This window comes from Garra rufa, chromosome 9, assembly GCF_049309525.1.
Source record: "Garra rufa chromosome 9, GarRuf1.0, whole genome shotgun sequence".
Classification (NCBI taxonomy): domain Eukaryota; kingdom Metazoa; phylum Chordata; class Actinopteri; order Cypriniformes; family Cyprinidae; genus Garra; species Garra rufa.
In genome coordinates this window covers 16,315,366-16,332,612 of record NC_133369.1, presented here as the reverse complement: position 1 = coordinate 16,332,612, position 17,247 = coordinate 16,315,366, and the positions used below count along the sequence as shown (strand labels likewise).

The window sequence follows — 17,247 nt, the reverse complement described above, 5'->3', positions numbered from 1 at the left end:
TAAGTTTTTTGTTTTTATGTACACAATGACGGACAATGTTAAAGGGGACCCAGGGTTTGAAAACCAATGAATAGAGGGCCCTGAATACCACTGAATTTTATTTTTTCCCAAATTCTGTTGTATTTTTTTTTTTCCTGAAAGCATGTCTAATTAGTTGCACCATTTAAAAGCAATTTATTAAAAGTTTAACTAAAATTAAATTTTTAAAGGTCCTATGAAATATGTTTTATTTTTTTCTCGAATTCATATTTTTTCTGGTAAATATTTCTAAAAAATAACATTTTAAAAATAATTGTATTGTTAGTAGTAGTATATACATTAAGTAACGTGTTTCTGTCACAGTTTCTTCAAGTTAAACCAAACTTTTATTTTGACGGGTTGCTGTGAAGACCTTTAAGTTTCTGTTTGTATATGATATGACAATAGTTTTTCTCTAAAGAAACAGTAAAATGTTCATTAAGTGACTCTCAGAGCATTTCTAGGAATTATGTTTGTGTTCTTGTACTCATATATTGAGGCTAACAAAGGCTAACACCTGCTTGTGTTTATTAATTTTTTTCCTATCTTTTCTCAAAAGATGAGGAAGGATAAGAAGGAAAAGGAGAGAGAAAATGAAAAGGAGAAGAGTACCATCACCAAAGAGAAGGTGCTGAAGAAGAGACAGTCCATGCCAGCAATGAAAACCAGAATAGAGTCCAGGTAAGAAGACTATATCATTTAAAAATCCATAACCTACATTTTTATTTTAAGTATCAAATTAGATTAGTTTTGGTTTTTAAGCTTTTAAACACAAAGTTATTGATCGATAGACACAGTATATGTGAATTATTGCTGTAAATTCTCTTCTCTTTTTAGTCTCGGGTCAGAGTCTTAAAAACATCTAAACAGTTTTAGATGCTCATATTGTAGAAGGACTGCCTTTCACGTGCAAGTGGAAGATACAATAGAAGGTTTTAATGGACCTTTTTGCTCTGAGCATTTTCTAATTCTGTTAGAGTAAAGCAGCCTTATGTAATGCTGTCTCTGACTAAACATTTCTTCTTTTTGCAGTAGTCAGAAGTTTAGTTTCAAGTTATGCTATATAGATATATAGTTATATAGTATAGTTTAGTTTAGCTTTTAAATGTGCTTTTATGTGTTTAATTTGTTTAATCTATTTCTAGGATATTATGAAATATCAGGCCACAAGACTATGTTCTTGCCACTACTGTACATGTATTACATGTCCACCTTATTTTTCCCATAACAGTTTAAATTTGTACATTTTATGGGTCTAGCTTCCAGGCTCATCCGTGTCAAGCTATTTTTAGTTACAAAACAGCTTGGTTTGCTGCTTAATATTGCAAATTGGTGTGTTTTACCATAATATTTTAATGTGTTATCTTATGAACACACTGGTTTGTAGTGCAAACAGTTTTACTGCACGTTGCTATTCTTCTAGTTATTTTTCTACAGCGCCTAATAAACCGGAAATCTTGCCCATAGGCGTTGAAGAATAAGGTGGATAAATCTTTTCAGCTTAGCCGTTTGTTTCTCTTCATGTTTGCAGTCCGGGTCCAGTGTCCAAACTGAGATCTGCGTCTCCTTTGACGCCCAAAGGCCGTGCGTCCTCCCCCAGCCCTGCAGTATCTCCCAAACCTCCCTCAGCAGGTGTGAGCCCAAGCACTCCTAAAGCCAGACCCAAGAGGGTGAGGACCCCTGCTCGCGTGGAGACACGCACCGCCTCGCCTGTCGCCATAGAGAGGGTCAGAGAGACCCGCAGGCCAGCTACGCCTGAAGAACCAAAGAGTAAGTGTGGTGATGACGATTGTGGCGTCACTTTCACAGGAGTTATTCCATTGTCAATTTATACTTTTTCCTCTCTCCAGTCCTCATTTTTTCCCCGCTCCGTTTCTCTGTGTTTTCTCCAGCCTCGTCTCCCGCCCCTTCCATTGTCGTGTCATCTCTTCCAGACACGCCCCCTGTTGCGAGTGCACCAATCATTTCGGTTTCTGCACCCTCTGTCCCCGAGGAGTCCTCTGTTCTCCCTGCCCTCCCACAGGTGGCTTCTCCAGCTCCTTCTCCAGGCAAACCCATGGCTGGTACCAATAACCCAGAGGAAGCCACTCGTATTCTGGCTGAGAAAAGACGACAGGCCCGTGAACAGAGAGAGAAGGAAGAGGAAGAACGTAGAGAACAGCAGGAGAGAGAAAGGTTACCTATTTTATATTAATTTATTTGTTTTTATTTTATTTTATTATTTTAATGTATATGTACACTACCAGTCACCAAGCTTGCTCACCAAGCCTGCATTTATTTGATCCAAAATTCAGCAAAAGCAGTAATATTGTAAAATATTTTTACAATTTAAAATAACTGCTTTCTATTTGAATATATTTTAAAATAAAATGTATTTCTGTGATCAAAGCTACATTTTCAGCATTGTTACTTCAGTGTCACATGATCCTTCAGAAATCTAATATGCTGATTTAAAAAAACATTTATTATTATTATCAATATTTAATACAATTGAGTGCATTTTCAGGTGTTTCAGGATTCTTTGATAAATAGAATGATCCTAAGATCATTTATCGGAAATAAAAAAGCTTTTCTAACATTACACACTTTACCATTCAAAAGCTTGGAGTAAGAAATTATAGAAATTAATACTTTTATGCTTTAAATTGATCAAAAGAGATGATAAAGACATTTATAATATTACAAAAGATTTCTATTTCAGATAAATGCTGATCTTTCTATTCATCAAAGACACCTGAAAATTTCTACTTAGCTGTTTTCAACATAATAATAATAATAATAATAATAATAATAATAATAAAATTTTGAGCACCAAATCAGAATATTAGAATGATTTCTGAAGAATCAATTGACAGAAGTAATGATGCCAAAAAGTCAGCTTTGACATCACAAGAATAAATTACATTTTACAATATATTCAAATACAAACAGTTACTTAAAATAGTAAAATATTTCAAATTTTTACTGTTTTTGCTGTACTTTGGATCAAATAAATGCAGGCTTGGTGTGAAGACGAGACTTCTTTAAAAAACATTACAAATCTTACTGTTCAAAAACTTTTGAATGGTAGTGTGTATACATACACCCTATTTTTATTTATTTAAACATTTTATTTAATTATTTATTTTATTTATGCCATTATATATTTTAAGTTAATACAAACAAGTCACTACTCCGCATTTGTTATGACATCCTCATCTTCACACAAAACTAAAATGCTCTGCTCATTTCTCAAAACAAGCGCCATAATGCAGGAGATGGTGAGCTAATGTGGGAAAAATTGTCCAGCTCATTCCACTTTTATCTAAACAATAACTATCTATCATTTTTCAAAATGTCCGTCTAATAAAGAAGCAGAATAACAGTTTAATCTCTATAAAATGTTAACTTCTTAAACTTTTGACCCTTTGTATCCCTACCTTCCAAGCCAAACTCCACCTCAGCTATAACACACTTTCTGGTATGCTTTTAAACATGTCCTGCTCCATCAGGCCGTTCTCCAGGAATAGCCTCTGTGGTGTGGAGCTGTTGACGTCTAGTGTTCTCAGTGACAGTTTATGAGTTTAACACATTTATGAGCCAAATGGGACTTTGGCAGCAGCATAATGAGAGTTCCACACTGTTTATGCTTCGGTGCCGCTGGTAACTATGGGTGCGGATATTTTGGTCACGACTAAAAAGATTGACTGATTCACGCTCTCCATCCACTTTGTATTGGTCACTATGCAATCGTTAGACCATATGTGACCCTGGACCACAAAACCAGTCATAAAGGTCAATTTTTTAAAATTGAGATTTATACATCATATAAAAGCTGAATAAATTTGTTAGGATAGGACAGTACTTGGCCAAGATGCAACTATTTGAAAATCTGTAATCTGAGGGTGCAAAAAACTTAAATATTGAGGAAAATTGCCTTTAAAGTTCTTAGCAACATATATTACTAATCGAAAATTAAGTTTTGATATATTTATGGTAGGAAATTTAAAAAAAAATATCTTCATGGAACATGATCTTTACTTAATATCCTAATGGCAATTGACAATTTTGTCCCATACAATGTATTTTTGGCTATTGCTACAAATATACCCGTTCTGCTTTAGACTGGTTTTGTGGTCCAGGGTCACACATTTCCAATTTAAAGTTTTATGTTATGTTACCAGCTACAGCAAAATGATCAATTTTGCAAGAGACACCAAAGTCCACTTGCATTCCCATGCCCTTTTGTTTCAATAATTCACAAAGTTCCATGTTTTAATGCTACGTGAAAGAGCTTTTTTTGTTATTCTTCGTGTATACAATGACTGACTGTCTTCCATCACACAGGCTTCAGCGTGAGGAGAGGCTAGTACAGGAGGCAGAGGAGAGGAGGCGCAGAGAGGAGGAGGCGCAGCTCATGGCAGAGCAGGAGAGGTTAAGAGAAGAGGCTCAACGCCTGCAGGAGGAGAAGGAGGCGCAGGAAAGAGCCCAAATCGAAAAAGAAGAGAACGAACGCCTTCAGAAACAGGTCAGAAATGCAACATTTCCCCTCAGTCCTAAGTAACACACTTCACTCTGTCAAATAAAACTGTATAAATACATATACTAACAGTCATGTACAGTAAATGTTATGACCCTGGACCACAAATTAGGATGGGTACATTTGTAGCAATAGCCAACAATACATTGTATGGGTCAGCATTATAGATTTTTCTTTTATGACAAAAATCTTTAGGATATTAAGTAAAGATTATGTTCAATGAAGATATTTAGTAAATTTCCCATTGTAAATCTATCAAAACTTAATTTTTGATTAGTTATATGCATTGCTAAGAACTTAATTTGGACTACTTTAAAGGCGGTTTTCTCAATATTTAGATTTTTTTGCACCCTAGATTTTCAAATAGTTGTATCTCTGCCAAATATTGTCCTATCCTAGCAAACCATACATCAATGGAAAGCTTATTTATTCAGCAAAAAGTGATTATCACTGGTTTTGTGGTCCAGAGTCACATATATAGTCTTTACAGCAATGAATATTGAATTGCTTAGTTGCATTAGAGCCGTGGCCTGGCACTAAGTGCACATGCTCAAGACTCGTCGAGCCGTGGTGCTCATATGGGTTCAGATCTGGCATAGGTTCCTGATGGTGTCCTGATCAGTGTCATTTTTATATACTATTATCATTTTTGTTTAGGGTTTGATCCTTACTATATGACCTACATTTACTATTAAATGCTGTAAAATATGAGCTTGCATTTGTATCCACAATTTTAAAGCATAAACCAAAATGCTACACAAGTGTGTCAGATTCTTAATATTACTTACTCTCAATATTAACTGTGCCATTTAGCATAGTAGCATTTTTGAGGTTTTACCACCACCTGGTGTTCACAAAACTATTTAAATCGATATTAAGTAGGTTTCAGAGTTCCCACAGTCAAGAAAAACAAAGAAATATGTGACCTTGGAACACAAAACCAGTCATAAGGGTCAGTTTGTTGAAATTGAGAATTATATATCATATGAAAGCTGAGTAAATAAGCTTTCCATTGATGTATTGTTAGGATACAACAATATTTGGCCAAGGTACAACTGAAAATCACAAATCTGAGGGTGCAAAAAAAATCGTAATATTGAGAAAATCGCCTTTAAAGTTGTCCAAATTAAGTCCTTAGCAATGCATATTACTAATACAAAATTAAGTTTTGAGATATTTACGGTAGGAAACTTACAAAATATTTTCATGAAACATGATGTTTACTTAATATCCTAATGATTTTGGCATGAAAGAAAAATCTATAGCTTTGACCCATACAATGTATTTTGGCTATTGCTACAAATATACCCGTGCTACTTAAGACTGATTTTGTGGTCCAGAGTCACATATGAAAGAATTTTAAAATTGTGATTTCAAAGCTTGAAGAAGCCATAAAAATTAACAAAATCCTAAAAAGTTATATCAATTTATATAGCCATCATAAAATTAGGCCTCTGTCATGTTAATATAATGTTAAATTATGTTAATTAAATTACGTTTAAATTAGTGGTGGGCCGTTATCGGCGTTAACGTGCTGCGTTAACGCGAAACTCTTATCGTGCGATAAAAAAAATATCGCCGTTAATCTATTCTCAAATTTGGGTTAGGAGCTGGGTCTAAACTACGCAAGCTATGATGACTTTCACCTTGATAGTTTAACGCGGATGTATACCGAATATGGTCGCGCGTTTAAGTCTCCTCCACCAAAACACAGACAGGATTGCGTCGTCCTCCATTCATGAAAACAGAATCTACTATAGCGAAATGCCACGTAAATTCGTCGTTTTTTGGATTCATAAATCAAATGTTGCTCTGTCACTTAATTCAAATCGCGATATGGACTAGTGTATGTGAAAACTGAAATGCAAAAAGACCGTTTTAATATGAATCTGATATGTTCCGTTTGCCTAGCTGTATGTATGCATGGCGGAGACAAGCTTTTACTACACGCATACTGAAACACACGTGACGCTCCTGGTAATTTTTGGCATTTTCATCTCACATGAACAAATAAACTCAATCTCCCAAACTGCTGTGAGTGTCACTTTTACCGTTTCATTTGAGAAAACTAGCATCATATCATACTGTATACACAGAAACTTCATGGCAACCTGTCAAAATAAAAGTACGGTGTAACATGTAATGGGTTGGGTAGGTGTTGACGTTAAAAAAACACACAATCTAATAGGTAGAAAAAATAATTTCATTGTTAGTTAGTTAGTAAACACAAGTACATCTAATTGAACATAATTTATTTTCATCAACAAATTATCATAGAACAGCTTTATGAGCTTTATGATCCATTCTCAAAGACTTACTTTTAGTCATTATTTGGGTAGCACACATATTCTGAATGCCTTCAGCAGAATTCAAATTAGCCATTTTAATCTAGATTAATCTAGATTAATTCCAAGATTTAATCTAGATTAAAAAAATTAATCTATGCCCACCCCTAGTTTAAATCCAATTTAATTTTAAAGGATTTAAAAAGATACTCAACCACTAATCATAAATGATAAATATCAAGAGAAAATCATGGAAATTCATTGGATAAGAGGTGTGACAAGTAGATATGTAAAGCTGCTGTTTTGCACATGGGCTGTGATGTGAGTGTGAATCTGATCATGTGATCATTGTCTCTGTAGAAAGAGGAGGCTGAAGCAAAGGCCAGAGAGGAGGCCGAGAAACAGCGACTGGAAAGAGAGAAACACTTCCAGAAGGAGGAGCAGGAGAGGCTGGAGAGAAAGAAGGTCAGAAGAGTTTCTGCCTCACATTAATATATTTCTTTATAAGGTTATTTTGAAATCATCATGCTTCTTTAAAAGCCATATTACGGGGAGCTGTTTGCATATCTACACAACCTGAAAGCTCAGCAGTCTATTTAAATCCTTTCATTTCCTCTCCTAACCATTCACACATGCCCACAGAAGCTTTCAGGCACAGAATGTGGTAGAGCAAAATAAAATAACTTTTCAAGGTGACCTATGTAGTATCACAGTGAAGTGTGGGCTTTCGAGATTCATGCATCTGCCATAAATCATACAACACCTTGACATTCATGTTCTGAGAACCTGTTTAATGGAGGTTAGCCTCGTCCATTCTGTTCCAGTGACATTACCCCACCAGGACAGTACGTCCTGCTACAAGTCAGTTTATCAGGACTGTGTTAGTGCCTCGACCCAACTGTCCTCAGTTCCTAGTCTGAATTTTTTTTTTTTTGGAAGACACACTGTTCTCAGAGCTTGACACACTGTTTATTCGAATTTTGAACATTGCATTGCGCTTAAAGGATTAGTTCACTTCTAGAATAAACATTTCCTGATAATTTACTCCATGTCATCCAAGATGTTCATGTCTTTCTTTCTTCAGTTGAAAAGAAATGAAGGTTTCTGAGAAAAACATTCAAGGATTTTTCTCCATATAGTGGACTTCAATGGTGGCCAACAGGTTAAAGGTGAAAACACAATCCCAGCCGAGGAATAAGGCTCTTTTCTAGTGAAATGATCTGTCATTTTCAAAGAAAAAATATATATACTTTTTAACCACAAATGCTTGTATTCCAGCATTTTTTGCAAAGGGCGTTTGACTTTCTTTGCACGTTCGCTTTGTAAACACTGGGTTGAAAGATGCATTGAAAATGCAATTTGGACCTTCAATCTGTTGGCGACCATTAAAGTCCACATTACGTAGAAAAATCCTGAAATGTTTTCCGCAAAAAACTATTTTTTTTCGACTGAAGAAAAAGACGTCTTAATGACCCTTAAATTTTTGAATGGTATTGTAAATACAAATGGGTCAAAGATTAAAAAAGCGTTTAGGAATACAATCAATAAGTGTAATACTGTTTTAAATTGTTCAATTGTTCAAAATTGCTCTGTTTAATTTAATTGCATATTTGTTTTTGTTTTTCGGAGCAAAATCAAATATACATTTTTCCCTAATTTACAGAAGACACCCACTAAAATGTAAATCAGTGTAACAATCTTGTCAGGCATATTTACAGCAAAAATCAATTTATGACATATTAAAAGACAAATTACTTTCTAATTACTACTTTGTAATTCTACATATTTAAAATTTGCCACCATCCTAGGTTTTGCCCATTTGTCATAAAATTTGTCATCCAAGATGTTTATGTCTTCTTTCTTCAGTCGAAAAGAAATTAAGGTTTCTGAGGAAAACATTCAAGGAATTTTCTCCATAAAGAGGGCTTTAATGGTGGCCAACAGGTTGAAGGTCCAAAATGCAGGTTCAATGCAGCTTCAAAGGGTTCTACATGATCCCAACCAAGATATAAGGCTCTTATCTAGTGAAACGATCTGTCATTTTCAAAGAAAAATAAATATATAAATACTTTTTAACCACAAATGCTTGTATTCAGTTTGGACCTTCTGTCTGTTGGTGACCATTGAAAGTCCACTATATGTAGAAAAAAACCTGGAATGTTTTCTTCAAAAACCTTTTTTCGACTTAAGAAAGGCATGTCTTACTGACCCTCAAATTTTTAAAAATGCAAAAAAATGGTTTAAGCATAAACAAGTGTAATGCTGTTTTAAATTGTTATTTAAAACGTAAAAACGTTTTCTGTTTAATTTAATTGCATTTTGATTTTGTTTTTCTGAGTAAAAATAAATTTAATTTACAGAAGACACCCACTAAAATGCCATTCAGCATAACAATCTTGTCAGGCATATTTACAACAAAAATCTATTTATTACATCAAAAGACAAATTACTTTGACCCCAAATACTAATACTAGTTGTAATTCTACATTTTTAAAACTTGCCACCATCCTAGGTTTTGCCCAGTTGTCAGTAAGAATTTTTTACTCATTAAAAATACAATAAAATTTAATATGCTTATTATTTTATAGATTTTAATATTTACAAGTCAGAATAAGCATGTTGTTTGATTTTTTTACATAAATATTATGTTACACTAAATGGCAATGTAACATTATTTCAACAAAATTTTGACATTTTCTATAGACATAACATCCAGTTTGTAAAAATGTTTTGATATGGACATCTTAACGTCTTTGACTAAAATACAAAATAATATTTTCAAATGAGTTACATGATCAAGGTCACAGCGTTTGCTTATTTGATTAGAAACCTATAAATAGTACAGAATCTGAACTATTTCTTCATTTTGTCATGCTTCCTTTGTTTTACATTTTTTAAAGTCTTAAAACTTTGTTTATTTCCATGTTTAAATTGGATTGTGAAACTTCTGAAACATTTTCCATGCTTTACTTTTGTCTCTTCTGTGCATTGTGTTTAGCGTCTGGAGGAGATTATGAAAAGAACACGCAAAACAGATGCAGGAGACAAGGTACAGCGCCGTTCTCATTTAAAACGGCCTCACTGCGGCAGTAGCAGGGCTCCAATTTCCCCTTGTGGTTCAAGTGCTCAGAATCTAATTGTGCTCTTTTCTTTTCTCTCCTTCATGCAGAAAGACACAAAATCTCCATCTCAAGTTAATGGAAAAGCTTCAGATTCAGAGATGAATAAAGGTATGACGTTGGTTTAAAATTGTACTGGTTTAAAAATCTTAGTATAAATTGTTCATATCACTTCTTATAGATGATCTTAGTTAGATTTGGCATTTAGTGCATTGTTCAGGTCTGTTTGAACCTTCTATTTAGATCTGTTTGATCAGCAACAGTCCATTTACGTCAGTCCCACAGAATGTTTTCTCTGGCTCCGTCATTGTACATGTACCTTTTTTTATTTCGTTGGGTCCGCTTTAGCTTTCAAAATAATTTTTCCTTGTTAGGAAAAGCATAAATTTAAGTTCCCACATCCACACCCTTTTCAAAACCTCCCTTTTTCAAGATTAAGCTTGTATCTGCAGTATTTCCTCAAGGTTGAGAGATGAATTTGTTGCTCAGTGTATTCCGTCAGAGGGAATAGCTTGCAAAACACTACTGCTTGTTACTTGCGTCATGTCGAATCCCTGTTGTCATTCTAAACCAGTGCTTTCTGTAATGGACTATAACATTTGGCACAGCAGCATGGTGATCACAGTCTATTTACGTAGTGTTTTAACACTCAGTAGCTGTTTTTTTTTTTTTACTTTATGGAGTCAGCTTTCATTCAGCGGCTTATTCTTATTAGCCACAACAGATACATACACCACTGTTCAAATGTATATTTGATCAAAAATACAGTAACAACTATTATTATTTTTATTATTAAATATTGTGGAATATCATTACAATTTAAAAACCTGTGAATATATTTTAAAATATAATTTTCAGCATTACTCCAGTCTTCAATGTCACATGATCCTTCAGAAATCATTCTAATATGTTGACATTTCTCATTATCAAAGTTGAAAACAGTTGCTTAATATTTTTAATTATACATTTTTTAAATAGAAGATTCAAAATAACATTTTAAATAAAAAAATTTTTTGTAACATTATGCATTTCTTACCTGTCACTTTTGATCAATTTAATGCATTGTTTGCTAAATAAAAATATAATTTTCTTACTGACACACTGACCCTCAAATGTTAATGAATGAATGGTAGTGTAAATACAAATACAAATAAATATTTTCAAAGCAAAAACCAATTATGTATTATTAATTAACAATATGTTTTAAATACAATAAGCACTAGGAACCCAGGAAATGGTTCCAGATGAACTGCTGTAATGTTTATTCTGTCAATTGTACAACCATCTGGGAAAGGAACATTGATTTGGCAAAGGAACACTAAAACAAACAAGATTGCCATTTTAAGAAACTATTAGCATGACATTCTGTCTTTCTCCTAGCAGCTGCTGACTACCAGCCAAGCACAGCATTGAAACAAGATGGTGTGAACGAAAGGTAAGTCGTGTGTTTGCATTTTTAGATTCTGTCAGTTTCCCCAGAGGTGACAGTTCTTGGATGAAATGGAAAGGAAAGGCTGCTATATTAGCAAACTGTTTTTGTGATATTCAGATTGTTCACATAGATTACATTAGTAGTGGTTTGACACACACTTAAGCCATCTGTTTTCTCTTGCAGTCTGTCTGTTCTTGTGGTGAATGGTGTTCAGCCTTCCAAACATGAGAATGGTTTGTCAGCAAAAGGGGAGGCATCTCGTTTTGAAGAGATCATTCAGCTGTCCAATCACAACAACGGACGGGAGAAATTAGAGAGTGACAGACCTGACGAGCCAATCATGGCTTTTGAGAGTGGAGAGTCATTTCTTAAGAAAACAGGACCCATTAAGACTCAGCATGTGGCAGGTGAGTGGGTTTCTAATACTTCTATTACATTGTCAATCCCTCCTCAGACTGCAGTGTGACTGATGATACAATTGAGGCAATTGACCCATTTTTTTTTTTAGAGACAAGTTGATGTCAGTTGGAGGACAGTTGAGGTCAACAGTTTACATACACCCTGCAGAATCTACAAAATGTTAATTATTTTATCAAAATAACAGGGATCATACAGAATGCATGTTAGTTTTTATGTAGTACTGGCCTGAATAAGATATTTCACATAAAAGATGTTTACTTATAGCCCACAAAATCCTGTTCAAAAGTTTACATACACTTGATTCTTAATACTGTGTTATTACCTAAATGATCCGCAGCTGTGTGTTTTTTCTTTAGTGATAGTTCCCTTGATTGAGTGAATGAGTCCCTTATTTATCCTGCCCACTGTTCTTCAAAAAAAAAAATTGATAATTTTTGTGTATTTGAACCCTTTCCAACAATTCCTGTATGATTTAAAAATTAACTGAGGGACTCGTATGCAACTATTACAGAAGGTTCAAATGCTCACTGATGCTTTGGAAGGAAATCTGATGCATTAAAGGAGAAGTTCACTTGTAGAACAAAAATTTACAGATAATGTACTCACCCCCTTGTCATCCAAGATATTCATGTATTTCTTTCTTCAGTCGTAAAGAAATTATGTTTTGTGAGGAAAACATTTCAGGATTTCTCTCCATATAATGGACTTCTATGGTGCCCCCGAGTTTGAACTTCCAAAATGCAGTTTAAATGCAGCTTCAAAGGGCTCTAAATGATCCCAGCCGAGGAAGAAGGGTCTTATCTAGCGAAACGATGTTATTTTCTAAAAACATTTACAGTTTATATACTTTTTAATCTCCACACACAGAGCTAGACAAGACAAGCATTTGAGGTTAAAAAGTTTATAAATTGTATTATTTATTTTTTTTAGAAAATAACTGATCATTTTGCTAGATAAGACTCTTCTTTCCTCGGCTGGGATTGTTTAGACATCTTTGAAGTTGCATTTTGAAGTTCAAGTTCTGTAAATTTTTGTTCTACAAGTGAACTTCTCCTTTAATGCATCATATTTCCTTCCAAAGCATCAGTGAGCATTTGAACCTTCTGTAAATTCTGAAAGTGAACTACTCCTTTAAGAGCTGGGGGTGAAAACTTTTTGAATTTGAAGATCAGGGTAAATGCAACTTATTTTGTGTTCTGAGAATCACGTAGGAATCTTTTGTAGCTTTTGAAGGACAATACTAAATGGGGAAAAAAGATATTTAGGCAAAATAGGAAAAATACACGTTTTTTTTATTGTGTCCAAAAGTTTTCACCCCGACTTTTAATGCATTGTTTCTCCTTCTGGAGGATCAGTGAGCATTTGAACCTTCTGTAATAGTTGAATATGAGTCCCAAGATGGATCTCAAAATCATACAGTTATTGTTGGAAAGGATTCGAATACACAGAAATACTGAGAAACCAAAGAATCGGTGGGACCTGAAGAACTTTTCTGAAGAACAGCGGACAGTTTAACTGTTCAGGACAAACAAGGAACTCATGAACAACTATCACTAAACAAAAAACACAGCTGTAGATCATTCGGGTAACAACACAGTATTAAGAATCAAGTGTATGTAAACTTTAGAACCGGGTCGTTTTTTTTTTAATATAAATTCAGCTATTATTTTCTTTTGTGGACTATATGTAAACGTCTTTTATTATAAAAAAATAACAAGCATGTTTTATGATCCCTCTTATTTTGGTAAAATAATTAACATTCTGCAGATTCTGCATGGTGTAGGTAAACTTTTGACTGTATTAACTTTTCAAGTTTCTTTTGGTGGGAAAGAGTCATTGGCACTTGGAGGGTTAATGTTGTCTCAGGTACAGGTGTCATAGTTGGCCTTATGTTGCCCTGCGGGTGCGTCAGGCAGGGGTAACGGGGTGAAGAGCCTGGCACTGAGCTGGATTCCTGAAATGGTGTCAGGAAGACCTGATCCGGCCTCACTGGCACCCAAGACTGGAAACAGGAGCCGTTGGCTTAGCTCTTCACCCCCCCTCTCCCTCGGCCTGGTCAGCATTTCTTGGTCCCGCACCCCGGAGCACGTACCTCCACCTGTCCTCCTGCAGACAGCCCTCTAGCCGTTAATCATCCGCAAAGAAAACACAAGGGGGTTTACCTCATGCCATGCCAACTCTCGTAAGCTGAGATGCACATTTTTAATCCAAAGTGATATCCAGGATCTTTGCTTTGCCATATGTGGAGCATGGCTCTCATCTCATGTGAAGTATAGAATTTTTACAGACATATCGTGTGACTACGAAGATAGATACAATTTTTTTGTGCACTTTGCTGGAAAAACCATGTTGTACCAGGTTGTTTTAAATATGCTTATCCAACTTTTTAGAGCTAACCAACCTTTTATAAACTAATGGCCTACTTAGACCATCTAAAAATAGGAATGGCCTCAAGTTCCTGAGTTATTGATCATGAAACAATTGTAATTGTGTATAAAATACTTTTTATTTTACTGTTCAAACGTTTGAGGTCAGTAAGATTTTTAAATGTTGAAAGAAGCCTCTTATTGACACCAAGGTTGATTAAAAATACGGTAAAAGCAATAGTATTGTTAAAATATTATCATTAATCATTATTCAGTTTATTAAAATCCAAATAATCTCATAAGGACAGACTGAAACTCACGTTAAAAAGTTAAGGATCTATGCAGTGTGTCCTAATTTATGAAACTGAATAAATTAATACATTTTCTTGTACATTAAACACATTTCTAATCTCCATATCTTTCTCCCAGAGGTCCTCTGAGGTCATAAACTGTTGGATGAAGCCTTAAATCTGCGAGTCCCTCAACCCTGTCTGCCTGAGGGGCCCGGTGGAAAGAAGCACAGCACGAAAGAGACCTGTGCCAAACCCAAAAACTGTCTTCTGTTTAGACTGTACAGAGCAACCCCACCATCAGAGCCTCTCTTATGGAGCATGATGGAAATTACAAGGAAGCTACACAACAATCAAGCTGAGCTAAACGCCAACGTACACCAGAATCACCATTCATCAAGACCCTGACCTCACACACTTTATGGCAGACCAATTCATGCCTCTTTCTGATCACCACAGTGTAACATTGTTTTTTGTTTTAAAAAAAAAGGCTTGTGACAAAACAATAATCCTTGTTGTTATTCATGCTATTATGGGTTGAACGCAGAAGTGCTTTGGGTGTTTTATTTTTCCGTGTTTAGTTATTTAACTTTAAGAGAATTGTAACTACTGGGTACTGTTGTATGTGAATAATGTAAATTGGACCACTGGAGGAGACGATCTGTGAATAAAACAGAATGAAAGGGACTGCCGTGTCTGAACTCCACTGTTTCAGGGTTTTTCAACTTAAAAATTAACATAAATAAATGCCTGACTGCTTACTTGCATAAGAAACATATCCAAAAGATATCAATAAATTTGGCCTGAACTCATGACGAAAACGTACCTGTGGGAACTTTTTCACGAGGTGCGAAATGTGCATCAATAAGTACATTTCACTGCATTTTCCAACAGAAATGTCCACTGAGTTGCGCTAAAGAATGTTAATTTTGTTTCCTCGGAACAGATGAACGTACATATGGTACGTTTTATGTGACACAGTTGGTTTTGTGACACAGTTCTGACTTAAATGTCCTTTGAGTGGTGCTATATCTCTAATGCTCTGTGACAATTTAAAATAACGGACCATCTGCACTACATCTAAACCTACCTGATGGTTTGAACAAAAGCGAATGTGACATAAAAACGCAATTGCAAGCATGCCATTTTAGCTTTTTTTGCAATCTCTCATCTCTTTCATTGTGAGTCATGTTTTTCAAAGGATTCATACCCAAGGATTCCTCTTCCTAAGTCCAGTACTGTGCCGCTGAGCTACCAAGCAAGCTTGTAACATCCGGAAAGCGAAACATATGGAGCTGTAATCGTAACGAAAAAGATTACAAGTGCTCGCTGTTTTAGGAAGGAAGGAAAGGAGGTGAAGAGAGGCCATACTAGGAAATTGTGCTCTGCATTTAACCCATCCAAGTGCACACACACAGTAGTGAACATACACACCGTGAACACACACCCGGAGAAGTTGGGGGTACGGTGCCTTGCTCAAGGGTCTCACCTCAGTCGTGGTATTGAGGATAAAGAGGGTGCTGGTTATTCACTCCCCCCACCGACAATCCCTGCCGGACCTGAGACTCTCTAACCATTAGGCCACGGCTGCCCCAATTTATTGACGCTAATGTTCATTTCTGTTGGAAACTGCAGTGATGCGTACTTATTGGTATGTATTACTTTTTTTTTTTGCTGGTAAAATGCCTGTTATTTCAAGTTCATGCCTATTTATAAAGCAGAACAGATCGCCAATACCCAAAGGCGTCCTATTTAACTCCAAATGTTGGCAATTTATAGCCACTCTGGAGCTTTGTTAGACCGTGAGAGCGCAAACTATTGGCCTTGGTTGTTGGCATAATTTTTTGTAGTGTTTCCAGTAATGGTCCATTCTGAGAAGCTGAAACTGAGTCCTTATTACTGAAGCCCTCATTAATACAAAGTAATTTTGGAGTAATTAATCATGATTATTATTATTATTATTATTTTTTTTTTTTTTAAATATTGATGGCTTTATCTTTCATGCTAGAAAGTCAATTTCCCTTTCATTTATATCACACTGCAAAACTTATTTTCTTAATCACTATTTTTTGCTTTGTTTTCCAGTAAAAAATAATAATAAAATCCTTAAAGGTGCAGTGTGTAGATTTTTGCGGCATCTAGTGGTGAGATTGTGAATTGCAACCAACGACTCCCGTCCACCGCTCACCCCTCCCTTTACAGAAGCTACGGTGGCCCACACGGGATTAAGATGTCATCGTTTTAGACAGCAAAGAGTAATTAGGTTTCTTTTAAAACGTAAATTAAGGAATTATATTTACTTAATAATTCAATAAAACGATGTTATTGTGAATATTACAGTTACATGTTCATCATTGTGCCAGTGTTTTTCCGCAAGAACAACAGTGATGAAACGCGATCTGTAGAGCAGTTTGTCCGTTTAGGGCTACTGTAGAAACAATAAGGCGACTTCCATGTGGGGGGACCCGCGGTGTATGTAGATATAAACTGATAATTCTAAGGTAATAAAAACATAATGGTTCATTAAGTAAGGTCTTTATACACCCCTGAAAACATAGTTATGTATACTATATTGCATTTCTGTCTAGAGATCATCTTAAATATTACACATTGCACCTTTAAGGTTAGATCAAATTTAAGCAAAGTCATGTATACTGGAAATATCAATGTGTTTACATTAAAATATTTACTAATAACTTACTGCATCTGAAAAATCTAGTTATGGTTACTTACTAGTTGTTGTGTGGACTTTTTTTTTTTATTTTTATTATTTTTTTTTTAAAGGAACATTGGATGCC

At 35.2% G+C, this 17,247-nt stretch overlaps 1 protein-coding gene across 9 annotated transcripts in view; it reads left to right on the top strand.

Annotated features, from left to right (window-relative positions):
- The window catches only part of map7d1a (MAP7 domain containing 1a), a 51,736-nt gene extending 36,600 nt beyond the window's left edge, over nt 1-15,136 (top strand). For 5 of the 9 annotated variants that reach the window (XM_073847331.1, XM_073847327.1, XM_073847330.1 and 2 more), the window contains 10 exons: nt 578-699; nt 1,550-1,788; nt 1,869-2,193; nt 4,345-4,525; nt 7,183-7,287; nt 9,821-9,871; nt 9,992-10,052; nt 11,322-11,376; nt 11,557-11,780; nt 14,589-15,136. In XM_073847331.1, coding sequence (XP_073703432.1) covers nt 578-699; nt 1,550-1,788; nt 1,869-2,193; nt 4,345-4,525; nt 7,183-7,287; nt 9,821-9,871; nt 9,992-10,052; nt 11,322-11,376; nt 11,557-11,780; nt 14,589-14,599 — 1,374 coding nt within the window. In that variant the 3' untranslated portion in view covers nt 14,600-15,136. The remainder of the gene's footprint in view (nt 1-577; nt 700-1,549; nt 1,789-1,868; nt 2,194-4,344; nt 4,526-7,182; nt 7,288-9,820; nt 9,872-9,991; nt 10,053-11,321; nt 11,377-11,556; nt 11,781-14,588) is intronic. The other 4 variants (XM_073847333.1, XM_073847328.1, XM_073847329.1 and 1 more) reach the window with 3 other exon arrangements.
- The last annotated feature ends 2,111 nt before the right edge of the window (nt 15,137-17,247 follow it).